This window comes from Tinamus guttatus, unplaced genomic scaffold (assembly GCF_059628265.1).
Source record: "Tinamus guttatus ecotype Peru unplaced genomic scaffold, ASM5962826v1 Tinamus_guttatus_pri_ptg000459l, whole genome shotgun sequence".
Classification (NCBI taxonomy): domain Eukaryota; kingdom Metazoa; phylum Chordata; class Aves; order Tinamiformes; family Tinamidae; genus Tinamus; species Tinamus guttatus.
The window spans coordinates 1502658-1516678 of NW_028288993.1; the positions used below are offsets into that span (position 1 = coordinate 1502658).

The following is a 14021-nucleotide window of genomic DNA, read 5'->3' on the forward strand; positions in this document are numbered from 1 at the left end:
AGATTTGTGTTTGGGATGTTTCTCAGTTGGGCAGATTGTTCTGTTTGGTAGCACAATGCTTTTTAAATGCATTTCTTTGGCTATGACTTCAAAGAGGCGTTGATGGTTTCCCCAGAGCACTGCTCTTTGCCTATCACATATTTGTTTGCTTGTGTTCAGGGGAAAAATAACAAAACAGGCTAATATTAATGATTACTGCTAGTGAGAATTTAATGAAATTAACCATATGACTTATTTTTAGCAAATGATTTTTGAAACCTCAGTTGACAGTTACTGTGTTGTTGTCTTTTTTTTTTTTTACAGATTAGCTTCGTTTTATGAATTGGCAATTCCTGAGCTGGAATCTGCAATTAAGAAGAGGCAGTATGAGGATAACAGGTGAAAATATCTGAAATGACTTGTCTTTTCAATGGCAGTCTCCCAGGGCCTAGCTAAAAAAAGCACCTCATGCTGCTTTGCCCACTCCTGCAGCCCTTCTGCCTTTTTATGCTGCTTCAAAGATCTCCGAAGAAACAGCTTTTCCAATTCCCAAATAATTTTTTGGGGCAGTGGGGTGACTAATGATTTCTTTTACTGCTCTCTGAGAAGAGGCTTGATGGGAGATGGATCTAAATTGTAATGGGATGCAAAAAGATCAATGACACCTCTATGAGGCTTCATGGCATTTTAAAGCACGAATGATGCTGATACAGATGAGATATCATTTGTCTAGCTGTCAGGTCAATTCGTGGCTGAGAGCAACTTCGTTTAGAGCATAGATTTTGCTTAATCCATGATTATGAAACATCTCTAATCTTTGATCCTTGCAGCAATGAAACAATTCAGCTAATGAAATTCCTCCAGTAGAGGAGCAGAAAGGAGTGTGTTAGAGAGTCAGATTTCCTATGCTGATGCTAACAGTGGTTTTGTTTGTTTTCAACTCTGAAGTATGTTTGCTGATTTGTGGAGGAGAATTTCCCATTCCAGGAAGAAAATGATGGAAGCTTTTCACATCATTATAAACCAAATCTGTCTGCAGCCCATCTTAGAAAGCAGGTATTGGCACTTGAGCTCTGTTGTACTAGTCAATTACTTGATTGCCATCAAGGAGAAAATTGGTCCTTGGTTCCTGGATTTACTGGAGGAAATTAGCAGTTATTGCTATTTGTTTTGGGGTCATGTCCAAAGACTTTGGCTGAGATCAGAAAGCTGTTTTCCTGGATAGCAGGGAAGAAGCTATGTCTGATCCAGAATTGGTTTGAGGAGCTGTGCACTGACTCTACAAAAGCAGGATGAGGTCATGGTCCTATGAGCTAACTGCACCTTATGGCTGTATTGCAACTTCTAATGCTGTGTGTGGAATCCTTCACTGAGTCACCTTGATAAAAACAGTGCATTGTTAAAGCTCATCGAAAACAGTGTTTTTAACTGTAGGTACTGGTGCTTTACTCTAGTTCACAAATCTTAAAATGAAGGCAAGTGTAATTATCCTTACCTTGTAAATGGAGAAATTAACACAAATGAAGTGACCCCAAATCATGCTGCTTACTGGGGACAGAGCCAAGAACATGGGTCTTGAATACACGGCCAGTGTGTTCTCATCCTGGGCTGTCTTTGCCCATGTGTTCATTACAGGTTTTGCAGATTGCTGGTCTCTGTGACTCCTGCTCTGCTTGAACAGTTTTGTAATGTTGAAAATAAAAACGTAGAAAGGACTGACCTTTTCAGAGTCCACAGTATTCAGCACTGCATGTATATATTTTGGAGAGAGAAAAAGAACAGTAAGAGGTAGATCCAGAAACCCATTCTCAGTTTGATGGGAGCTGAGGCTACTGTGGCCGTGATGCTTCCGACTTCCGAGAAAAGAAATTTCCCTAGTACTGGCCCATTGCAGAGGGCGTCCTGTCCTGCCTCAGCCCTGCGACTTGATGCAGCGAGGGGAAGTTGAGGCACTATAACAGCAGTTGCCGTGTGCTTGGCATATGTTCTTGCATGGGTGAGCGCATACTTTCTGGGAGGTTCAGTGGTGTAATCCCAAAACATTTAATACTGTGCAATTACAAAAGCTCTCCACGCCCTTTTGTGCTTATTGCAAGTCCGAGACATCAAAATATAGTTTAAAAAGGCTGTCAAATTTTTAGAAGCCTAATTGGGATAAGGCTTCAGATCTAGCTCACTGAAATATTTGTTGAAGCCGTAGAAGATTATGTCCATTTGACTCTTTTTTTCCTATGAAAGTCAAAAAGTGGCTTAATCTGATTTCAGATGGGGTTTTTCCTTGAATCGTGGGTGTTACTAGTTTGCCTAGCAAGGCAGGATGTGGACATTTTGCCATGTGGCAGGCTTATCACTGATCTTTTTGCCCTATTTGGCCCATGTTTTTTGCAGTTGTGAGAATATTCAGCCTTTTATTGAGGAATTTCTTCAGATCTTCACTGCAGTGCTTCAGGAAAGGAGGTGAGACTGGCTGAGGGAGACCCAAGGGGGTGGGGTGAGCTTGCCTTCCTCTTTCATTCCTTACAGCAGAATTGCCTGTGACATTATTATGAGGTGTTACGATGCACTTGGGAATTGGAAATCATTCTAACGGGTTGGCAAAACTGCTGTAAGAAGATCTCAGGTTGTAGTAGAGACTTTGTTGTAAAGGTGAGGAGAGTGTTGTGTGATGCTGTAATGGAATGATGATGGACTCACTTTTTAATCTGGCCTTGCATAGTGGAGGATAGTGCTTTGACTAGTACAGCTAGCTTGACAAGTTTGGCCATTATTACTAATCTCTGCTTTTCAACGGGGGTGACCAGACCACAAAGGTACTGAGTGCCAATGCTCAAAAGCATAAATCATTTTCTCTATAACAGGGCACTGGATGGTGGTTCGTAATGTCATCAGGAGCGTTAAAACTGGATGTGATGGGTTGGTGGGGAGTGCTGCAGTATAATGAGGGTAAAAGCAGACATGACAACGTGTGCTGAAGTTCAGTATTCGGTGTAGGAGGTTGTGTGTGTTCCTTCCTGGACAGTGTGAAGGTCACATTGCATAGCAGGGATGGCAGCATGTGACAGCTCTGCAGGTAATGTGCTCCCAAGTTCGACTGATTAAGCTTGCTTCTGCATTTTTAGATTTCTCCGTGACTATGATGAGCTGTTTCCTGTTGAAGATGATGTCAGTCTGCTTCAGCAAGCATCCTCCACCTTGTATCCTTTGCTTTCAACAGGTTTACATCTCAGTGTTTTGCAAACCTGGCTACTCTTCGATTCCTTCGTTCCTGTGGCACTTCCTCTGCTGCTGTCTCTGGCTGAGCTGCATGACGGGCAGCAAGCGATCGAAAGCTTCCTTTTAGGGGGGAAAAAAAGGAGGGATCAGGGGAAGTTGATCAGGGGAGGTTGATGTAGACACAAGCTTGGAAATCACTGAAAACACAGAACTACTTCATGCTGAGCTGTGAGTCTGTGCATGTCTAGAACGTGAAAAAAAAGTCCTTAATATTATCTCTTAGAGATGAGACCAGGACAACTTATATCCTCCAAGCAGTGGAAAGTGCATGGGAAGGAGAAGATAGGAAAAAAGCACAAGTTGTTAAAGATCCAACACCACCAACAGCATCTAATGCAGCATCAGCAAAGGTGGAGAACAATTCTGAGGACCTGGAAGAGCTTGGGGCTGCATATGCATCAGAGGATGAGGTGAGTAGAACTTCTGCATAGGGCTAGGTTCTGCTCTCTCTGTCCTCATATCATGTGTCTGAGAAGAATGGTTTGCTTAGCATGTCTTTTGGGCTGAAGTGAAATTTTGTCTCCCATCTTGCCTTTGCCAAGTTCCAGCACAAGCCCATGTGCCTCATGAAATGAGAAACAAGCTACATCCTAATACACAGAAGGGTCGAGGTTGGAAGGGAGCTCTGGAGATCATATAGTCCAATCCCCCTACTTAGGCAGGGTCACCTAGAGCACATTGCTCAAGACAGTGTCCATGTGGGTTTTGAATATCTCTGAGGATGGAGACTCCATAACCTCTCCAGGCAACCTGTCCCAGTCACTCTCCCAGAAAAGGTTTACTCATGTTCAGATGAGACTTCCTGTGATTCAGGTTGTGCCCATTACCTCCAACTTAGCTGATTTCTGCTATGACTTCAATCTTTGTCTTCTCTATGTTAAATGCTGATAACCCAGACTGCTCCCTTCCCTCTTGTCTTGTGTCTACCTGCCTTCCCTCAATTGCTCTCTCTCCAATAACGCTACCGGTTCTCTTTGGGGTGTGTGTGTGTGTGTGTGTGTGTGTGTGTACAGTGTGCCGGTGCAGCGGCTGCACCCGTCGCCAAGGTGTCAGGAGTGGAGCTGGACTCGCTGATCTCTCAAGTGAAAGATCTGCTGCCAGACCTTGGTGAGGGCTTCATCCTGGCCTGCCTGGAGGAGTACGGTTACAACACGGAGCAAGTGATCAACAACATCCTAGAAGATAAGTTGGTGCCATCGCTGGAGAAGCTGGAGCGAACGATGCAAAGGTGCGGGTCAGAATATCTAGCACTGCTCTGCTGCCTTTTGATTTTTAGTTTGTGGCTTCTCATTTAATGATGTTCTTGTTGAAGATTAGAAACTTGTAGAGCTCCAAGAGGTTGCGTTGGAATTTTCTTGGAGTTGATAGCTGCCACGAGAGCTTCCTATTACCACCAGTCATTAACCTCCTACCCTCATTCTGTCCTGCAGAGGTTGGGAACACTCAGTGCTTCAATACAGCAGGGGCTGGGTCGTGTTTGTAACAGAGAGACACTAATACTTGCCCATTAAACACTCAAAAACTATTAAAATCCCATCATGGGAGACATTGGCTTGGCTTAGTCTAGGTGGAACAATAAAATGTCATTGCCTCCAAAAGTTCTTTTGCAGCAGGAGACAAGGTCATAGATGTTAACATCTCAGCTGTCCTGCAGGAAAGGGCATCTTCAAAGGGACTAATTCATCTGGAATTCAACCTGCAGGGCAAAATATAGTATTTGAAGGGCTTCTGTTTTCTAGTTGAAGTCACATTGGGGAGCGATTGGAAATGGCAATTCAGACCCACTTTTATCTACCTCTTGACAGAGTTGCCAGACTTTGGCTTGGTTTTGTGTTGTGTGGAGTGGAAAGATTGCAGCTGGCAGAGGAACTGGGTTGTTTTAGTTGTCAGCAGCTGCTAGCATGTGCTTGTAGTACAACAGCAGGTCCTGACCGAGTGTAAGGATGTGAATATGCTGTTTGTTCACATTTCATGGGAGAATGGGCAGACTGTCTCGTTGTTGCACTAAAAAAGCATCTTTATCAGAAAAGCGGTGCTGTAAAAAAATAACCTTGGTTTTGCAACAGTCTTAATGCTCTTGACCAAATTCGCTGACTTTGGCACGAAAAATGTGAGATGTGCTTTTGGAAGATGCTTTTTCATTCTGCTTTTTGGTTGTTTTTTTTTTTTTTTTTTCCCTCTGCTAGGACTGCAGAGCCAGCAGTTACAGAATATAGGCCTGGAATTTTTTTTTTTTCTTGCCACTTTGCATCTTGAAACAAAAGTGTCAGTTGAGGAGCAAATGGAGGATTCTGATTACTGCTGCTTTTAGAAGTGAGCGCAACAGCGTTTTCAGATGCCCAGCTGAGCTAACGGCACCAGCAAAATGAATGTAATGATAATGGTCCTCTGACTTACATAAATTGAAGAAGCGTAACCTGTAACTCTGAGACAGAATTAAGAAGGAACCATAGGGAGATAAATATCCTGAAATCAACAGCAGCAAATTATTGAATTTTTTTTCCAACATGTAATTCATCATACTTAGCATTGACTTTACTGAGTCACTGTCTTGAGACCAGACATTCTGTTGAATAGTCTAGGTTCCTGGTGTGGGTTTTACTCGCTCTTAAATGAACAGAGGGATTCTCTTCTAACTTTCTGTACGTTGCTTTTGTTTCCCTGCAAAGATAAGCTGCAAAGACGGTGACTTTTTTTCCTCTCGGACCAGTGCCATGTGGTGAACATTGTGAAATGAGGGGATTGCAATCTGTGACCCAGTCAGCTGACACCACCAGAGTGTCTCTGGCAAGCTGGGGACGACTGCAACATTGACCCAGAATAAACTGAGGTCTCAAGGAGAAGACCTGGTCTTCCTCAGCTTCACGTGTGTTTTCATTTCTTTTCTCTTGCTCTCTCTTTTTAATTACAGACAGCTAAAGCCAGATCCTACTCCTCTAGTGACTTCTCGCTGTAATGTTTTCCAGAATGATGAGTTTGATGTTTTCAGTAGGGATTCAGTGGATCTTTCTCGGATACAGAAAGGCAAGCGGTAAGTATTGCCTACCCTTCCTTAACCCTGTCGGGAGGAAAAAATATCAATGAACTTGCAAATTTACTTCAATTACAGACCTCCTGTTACAGGATTTCTTTGAGATATTTTATTGCAGGAGCTAAGGTTTACTAAAAGCATTTCCCACCTGATTTTTTTTTTCTTTTTTTCCCTGGGTTTTTTTTTTTTTTTTTTTTTTCAAATTGTGTTTCCTCTGTATGTGACTGGAGACTGCTCTGCCAACCTCATTTGTAATGCCTGGCACTTGCTTCCTGCTCTTCATGTTAAATTTATACTGAAAAGCAACCATCTCTACTACCCTGAGATCATGACTCAGAACAGAGATTAAGCAACGATTTGTTTCAGAACCAACTGCAGTATAAGTATCCAGCTACTCTCAAAATCTGGTAAACTCAGTACCCTGGGCTGTTCTGTGGCTGTACGCATGCTGCAGAAGGGCTTTTCCTTTGCTTTTGCCTAGCTTGGCATTTTGTTCCGTGCCATGCTGTGCAAAGTAAGGCTAGGGCATTTGGCATTGCCTTGGTGGCTCCCACCAGTGTTAACTGTACTTGTAAAACGGTTGATGTATTTCAGATCCCCTCTTTTCTCTCATCAGGCAAGTATGAACTTTATGATGATGTGTCTTTACATGGAAGGTCAATGAAATTCTGGCTGCAGGTTGGGCAATGTGGCTCTCAGCTGCAAAGCTGCATCAGGCTGGCAGAAGAAAATAATTTCTGGCCCAACAGCCACTCAAACAGCTTTTCAGCAGCAGCACTGTAGCATTTATCCTGGCTTGGCTGGACAAGAAAATAGTTTATTTTCTGGGCAAAATAATGACTTCTAAAGTGCCTATAACTCAGAATTCAGAGGTACAGTCCTTCTCCAGTCTCATATATCCCCTTGCTTGTGCACGTTGTCAGACCACCTTGTCAGCCCTCATCCTGTGCACAGGCGTGCTCAGCTATCTCCCAGCTCTCCCAGAGTTGTGGGTTTTTTCGTTTTTGTTTGTTCGTTTGTTTTTTCTTTCCTTGCATGGGTGATTGTGCAAGGTTGGAGACTACTCCTCAGGTTCAGGCCAGTGATCCCAGGGTATGGAGTAATGCAGCTAGGAGGTCCCTTTCAGACCACCCACCTGGACGTGATCCTGGGTGTCGTGCTCCGGGGACCCTGCTCGTGCAGGGGACCCTTCCAACCTCAATCATTCTGTGATTCCGTGGTCACCTACAGAGCTTCCCACATTGCAGCTTGTCCCTGAGCTGGGCTGGGGGCCCTTGCTCCTTGCCATGCTCGCTCTGTTCCATCTGCTCCCATGGCTTTGCCCTGGTGGCTGCCTCCAGGGAGGTTGTGTTGCCTTCTCCACTCCTTGAGAAAGCTGTCATTCTCTTTACTGTTACTTGACCACTTAGGATTATCCTCCCATTAATGCTGCTGTCCCTGGTGTAGTTTGGCCTCCCTTGGGCTATGTCTCCATTTCGAAACAGTTGTTTTACATGGAGAAAGCTCTCCCTGCAGGACTACAAACACTTGAACTTTTTTTTGAGGTGATTTTTAACATCTGAAGGTAAGTACCTGGAATCAGCTATGCCTACCCTTTGCCCAAGGCTGACTATATCAAAGCATAAGCTATAGCTTACTTGTTCTCTCTAGTATTTAATGCTTGAGGCTCCATAAATGTGGAATGCGTTTTTCAGCAGTAAAAGTGTAACTTCCTCTGTGGTTCTTGTTTTACAAGCAAAAAACTGATACTTTACCCCAGCTTCTGCATACTAGCATTCTTCTAGCCTAGTTCCAGACCTGCATTGGATTCTAAATGTAACTGCCTTTCCCTGCTGCCATCTTTCTCAAAATCTTTTCTCTCCAAATTTTGCTTCTGCTTAAAGTGATGTTCCTGCTAAGCAGGATCTTGCAGTAATGCTTAAGCAGCTGGGTCCTGTTGTGCCTTCCCCTATCCAGATGGGTATGAATGGTTTGGGGCAAGGCCGGTTAACGTGAAGGAGAAAGCCACCCCAGTAAGAGAAGAAAAACAAGCACACAGAAATGAATGTAACAGGATACACATGGTTCTGTGCCAGTCCTGGAAAGTAATTGCCGCTGCCTGTGCCCATCCAGCTGTAACCACGAGCTAAACCTGGCTGCTGAAGTCGGAGCATGTCCTCAGTGCCATGGGACTGGCATTATCGCACTGTTTCTCCTGGAATCAGTGCCTAACTCAATTCTTTGCAGCACCTCTGCGGTCATCAGACCGGCTCAACAGGAAACAATTATCAAGTGTTTAATTCTCTCTCGTGCTGAATACCAACAGAAGATGTTATCCAGTATGGGGGAATTAACCACATGTTTTTTAGGGCCCGTTTTGCAGCTAAATTCAGACACATAACAGAGTGAGTCATGGAAAAGAAGGAAAGCAAACCTATCTATCATGTAAACTTGGTCAGCAATACTTAACAAAAATCAGCCTTCTCGGCTTGTTTTTCCAGTGCTTGCTGCTATGTCACCCAAGTCTGACGATCCTTGGTACCCTGAGTATCTATCTTGGGCAGATTCTTCCTCCAATAACATTCAGATCTCAAGCAGATCACTGATGCTGGTTTCTTCTGGACTTAGAGAGCTGCAAGATGCCCTGGGAAGAGTTGGAAGTGAAATTCCCCCCCATCTTTGCTTTAAGCTCTCCTGGTTGATGAACGCTTGAGTTTCACAAAACCTTGTTTGCAATGTAGGTGTAAAATGTATTTGGCTGATCTGAAAGATGGAGAGTTTATGCTGTGCAGCTTGAGACATAGCATCTCAGTGGCTGGTTTTGAATACCTCTATCAAATTTTTATTTCTTGGCATTCCCTCTCTAAAATAGCTACAGCTTCCTTGCCTCCTCAGTGTTTCACAAATTGCATTCAAGGGTTGTACGTGCAGTGAATCGAGACAGGCTGGATCAGAAGCACGAGTCTACTCTTTGTTCTGCTTTTCATTCTTCATCTTGCTTATTCGAATCCTTCCTTGCTGCACAAGTAGTTTTTTGGCTCTCCCTCTCTGTGTTCATGTTTTGCATCTCACATTTCCGAACCACATTTGTTTTTCTCTTTGCCGCTGCTGGAACGCACGTGTCCGTGCGGCACCTGCTCGGATGCAGCCCTGGCCCCTGCTTTGCAGCTCTGCGTGCTACCGCAGTGAGGCAGTTCTGCAGCACGGTGTTAGAGGGCACTCTGGGCCTTGACGAGCCGCCTCGGAGATGGCAGTGGTAGCCCTAACAACTTGCCTTTCAAGATTCGTGGGACTTTTGATGTTGTCTGGACCTTGGCCAAGCTTGTTATTGTGTTAGGCCTCTTGTAAAACCTCCCTTTCTGTCTCCAGTGACAGTCTCCAGTTCCTGCTCTTATCTGCTGCATAATCTTGCTGGGCTTCTGTTTAAAAACTGCTCTACCCCATGTCAAAGTGACTGTTTTTAGTAGCCAGAGAAACATTACATCTCAGGTGAGGGGGAGATAGGCTTAGGTGGTGCTTGCAGAGTTTGAGTTGTGGCTTCTATTGCTTCAATTTTCACTTACTAACAGGAAAAACATTTATATATGGAAGATCTTGACACTGCCTTTCTATTTCTGCCCCTCCCTTTGCATGCCGTGCGTGCAGGAGGGAGAAGGACACGACCAGGAGTCTGCTCAATGACAAGCGCCTGATTGCTGAGCAGAAGGAGCGCTACAGTCACTACAGCGTGATCGTGGAGGAGGTTCCTGTGCAGCCAGGAGAAGCTCAGCTCTACAGGGATGACTATGAGGACGAGTATGATGACACTTATGATGGAAACCAAGTGGGGGCAAATGATGCTGACTCGGATGATGAGCTGATCAGTAGGAGGTAGGCGTTGTGGCCTCAACACCCGGGAATTTGATGGGAGCTACTGCCTAGAGCTACCTAGTTTGCGCAGACCTACTCAGCACTGGGGTTTGTTCTGCTTCTCAGTGACAATGTGGGTGCTCCAAACCATCCTTTTTCTTCTACTACTATTTTTTTTCTCTGACATGCAGAGAGGGAGGTTTGGATTTCCCTCTCCCTGGTCGATAGGGAGCTTTGCCGTGGTGTGCAAGCGGGAGGTTCTCAAGTCTTCCACTTTCTTTGCCTGCAAGACTTGACTGTTACCTCAGTTCAGCATCCAGTTCTGAAGGGGCTTTGTGCTGAAACTTGCACACTGCAGCACTTCTGCCTGGAGGATAATTATCCTCCAGCAGAGGAAAATGAGCTATTTTGAATAATCAGGCTTGCATGTAACTGGACAGTGTAAAGTAGAATGACTGGTTAGCAAGAAAAACTTTAATTTCGCCAGGTGTGTAACTAGACTATTATTCCTTGCCCATCCCATCTGTCATCTCCTGGTGAGACCTGTCTGTGGTCACCAGTCTGCGCGTGTGCTCCAAAACAACTGGCAGTAGGTGGCACTTAGCATCCAGGAAGCAAAGAGTTAGTAATGGGACTCGCAGAATATTTGTTTTAGAATTATGACCCAGAGATAGAAAACCATCACTTAAAAGCTGGGTTAGCATTTCTGAGAGTGACCTTCTAAATTCTGTTGTGATTTATAAGAGCACTTTCAGAAAGCAGGAATTGTAAAATATTGTAAAGATGTCACCATTTCTACCCTTAAGTCAAAATGCGTCTTTGGTGGTTCCCTTTGCTCTTTTTTCCTCCTTCCCTCTTTTTCCCCCTGTAAATTGTGATGAGATTTTTGCATTTAAGTAGTCCTTTTGTGTGTGTGGTTGACCTTTCATAGTGTAGCATTTGGATCCCTCCAGCTCTTTCACCTGCACAAAGGTCCTCAGTGCCACCTGCCTTCTGGAGAAGCAGTAGGAACAGCTAATGAATGTCCCTGCTGAAAATGAGACCTTTAGGTCTGAGGGAGGCAGAGACTCTTCTGGCTCCATGTTTTTTAAGATAGTGAAATGATGGATCTTAAATCCCAAAAGAATCTCGGAAAAAAAAAAAAAAAAAAAAAAAAAAAACAATCCCCTACCCTTCTGTCCCACACACATTTAAGAAGAACTATAGGAATGTTGGTTTATTTATTTTTCCTCCAGGCCCTTTACAGTGCTCTGCCCCACCAGGGTGAATCATAACGTTTGACTGACTTCTCTAAGTACTTCCCCCCTGGATGAAACTGGGGCTCCACAGATAACTGCTGACCAGCTGGGTAGCTTTACAGTACAGAGCTATCTGCGTGTCAGTTTGTTTCTGGCTGCATTTAAGCTTGAGGAGTGAGGGTTTGTGCAATAGATGCTCCCTGGCTGGCGAGCTAAAGCCAAGCAAAGTAAGAATAAATTGCAGCCCTGCTTACTAATGCTTTGTGGGTATGTCTGGCTCCCCTTCTCCTAGAGGAGACAGTTGTTTCCTTGGAGAATTTGTCTTGTGAGGTTTCAGGTTTTTCCTGTTGATGCTACTCTTTTTTTTTCAATTGTTAGGGTCATTATTGTTATTATTGTTGTTATATTCTGGCAACAACTTCCGAGTGAACATTCCTTAGTGAAGAATCTCCGTGGGGCTAATTGCACCAGGAGGTGTCAGCAGCTGCTGGGTGTCTTCTTTCCAGAAGAAGCAAACCTATGAAGCTGGTGGATTCTAGCTCGTGAAAGATGTGGTGCGCAATGAGAAGGATATGCTGTTCAGCAAAATGCTTGCAGCTGTGCTCTCTTCATCTTTCACTGATCATGTCTAAATTCTCAGGCCATTCACGACTCCTCAAGTCTTGAGACCAAAAGGGCAGGAGGATGGACAAGATGAAGAGGAGGAGGAGGATGAAGAAGAGGACGAAGCTGAAAAGGAAAGAGCTAAGGTAACATTTAAGTGTGTGGTTGGAGTTGCGTTAAGATTTCTCATAACTTGCTTCACCTGTTCACTGTCTTCCAGGGATGCTATGGAGGAGGTTTCCTCTTCCAAAGCACACAGGTATTTTAACATTAGCAGGGAGGCTGGGCTGTTCCTCAGAGTGGCTGGTTACTTCTGCAGTAGGCTGGGCTGTGAAATGTCCCAGCTACAACTATCCAGTGCCTCCCAAGGTAGCTCCACAGGAGTGATGACACCCTGTGGAGAGGTTTACATCTCTCTCTCTTTCTCTCCCTCTCTGGAAATAGTAATGCTGCTGGTGTTGCTGCTGGATGTGGGAAGAAGTCCCACTCCGATTTTCTGTCAGGTTTTATGTTCAGAGCCTCAGATCTCAATCCTGCTGGCTTGGCCAGAACACGCAAATGAGCTCTCCACTCCATGATGCAAGATTTGCCCTTGCTCCAGCCCTTTGAGTAATGCTGATGAATCCACTGCAGCGCTGATGGTTTTTCCTTTCCTCCCATCACAGGACCATTTTGTGCAGGACCCAGCCGTTTTGAGGGAGAGAGCTGAGGCCAGGCGGCTGTCGTACCTGGCAAGGAAGGGGTAAGTCAGGATCTCCCTCTCTTGGATGAAACCTTGGCTCTGCTGTAGCTAACAAGTGGCTTGCTACTTCCTTCAGTGCGTGAGGATTGATTTGCTGGCTTACTGCATGTGCCAGCTGACACTGTTTCAGCTATTGCAGAAAGCTCATGCCTCTGGGAGCTGAGGCTCAGAGCCGCATGGCTGAACTCCTCCCACCCTTTTTTTTTTTTTTCCTCAGGATCTCTGTATTTTATTCCCAAAGTGTGCAATGTGCCTGTTCTGATATCCTTTTTTCTCATGCACTCCAGACACAAGCACGACAGCTCGGCCGTTGTCGGCAACGTGAAGGGACAGGGGCAGAATCGGGAAACGGTGCAGGAACGAAGGAAGAAGGAAGCAAACAAAAGCACAAGAGCTAATCATAACCGGCGAGTCATGGCTGACAGAAAGCGGAATAAAGGCATGATTCCCTCTTGAAAGACTCTGGCCCCAGGTTTCGCAGCATCCCCAGCGCTCCGCGGAGCGGGCGGTTGTGCTGACTTCCCTTGGCCCTCCCTTAGCTTTGGGGCCTGGATGCTGTGGTTCGATACCTGGCACCTCATCTCGCTGCGGACCTGCACGCTCTGCGGGAGGGTTGTCCCTTCGTGAAAGGCACCAGGCAGGGTTGGCTGGTGCTGCGCTTGCAGAGGGGAACACGCGTGACAGTGGGCCACACCTGGGCTGCCTTGGGAAGGCTACCCGAGCCCGACATTTCCTTTTTTACTATTTATAATTCTGAGAACTTTATTTTCCTACTGGCTCTTTGTGCTCCTGCTGTAACTACAAGGGGGCTTCTAGGCCAGCAGCTGCCAACTCAGAGCAACCGCGCGAGCTGCAGCTTCCCTGGAACAGCCCTGGCAGCTCCCGGCTCTGCTGAAATGCCTTATCCTGCAGGAAAACCTGAAGGAAAACACTTGGGCTATTGCAGCTGCTCTTGCACACTTGGGAGTTCAAAGTGAATATGAATGTATCATAAATTTCTGTCCCTCAGGTGAGGTGTGTGAAAACAGAACATGCAAATAAATGATTTAAATCTTTTAGCTGGTGTTTTAGGCTCTTGCAAACTGCAGCGATCTTTAAGCTGGAGGAACCTTAACCAGCCCTTTAATGTGCTGTGTAGCTGCAGGCAGTGAACTGCACTTGCTGTTTGGTATCAGTTCAGTGAAATGAGATTTAGCCACAACCACTGAGACTACAGATACTTGAAAATCGGCATTAAGGTGTCCTAAGCAAGATGACAGAAGTATGGAAATCAGAGCTGAAGGCAGCAGGGAGTCCCCAGGGAGCTGCCTCCTCAATAACTGCTTGT

General features: G+C 45.2%; 1 protein-coding gene across 1 annotated transcript in view; it reads left to right on the top strand.

Annotated features, from left to right (window-relative positions):
- Positions 1-13152, top strand: part of ASCC2 (activating signal cointegrator 1 complex subunit 2) — a 28773-nt gene extending 15621 nt beyond the window's left edge. Inside the window, exons 8-18 of the mRNA XM_010218066.2 lie at positions 304-378; positions 928-1035; positions 2368-2436; positions 3099-3173; positions 3476-3662; positions 4266-4480; positions 6164-6283; positions 9908-10132; positions 11990-12098; positions 12618-12694; positions 12982-13152. Coding sequence (XP_010216368.2) covers positions 304-378; positions 928-1035; positions 2368-2436; positions 3099-3173; positions 3476-3662; positions 4266-4480; positions 6164-6283; positions 9908-10132; positions 11990-12098; positions 12618-12694; positions 12982-13150 — 1429 coding nt within the window. The 3' untranslated portion in view covers positions 13151-13152. The remainder of the gene's footprint in view (positions 1-303; positions 379-927; positions 1036-2367; positions 2437-3098; positions 3174-3475; positions 3663-4265; positions 4481-6163; positions 6284-9907; positions 10133-11989; positions 12099-12617; positions 12695-12981) is intronic.
- Positions 13153-14021: the final 869 nt, after the last annotated feature.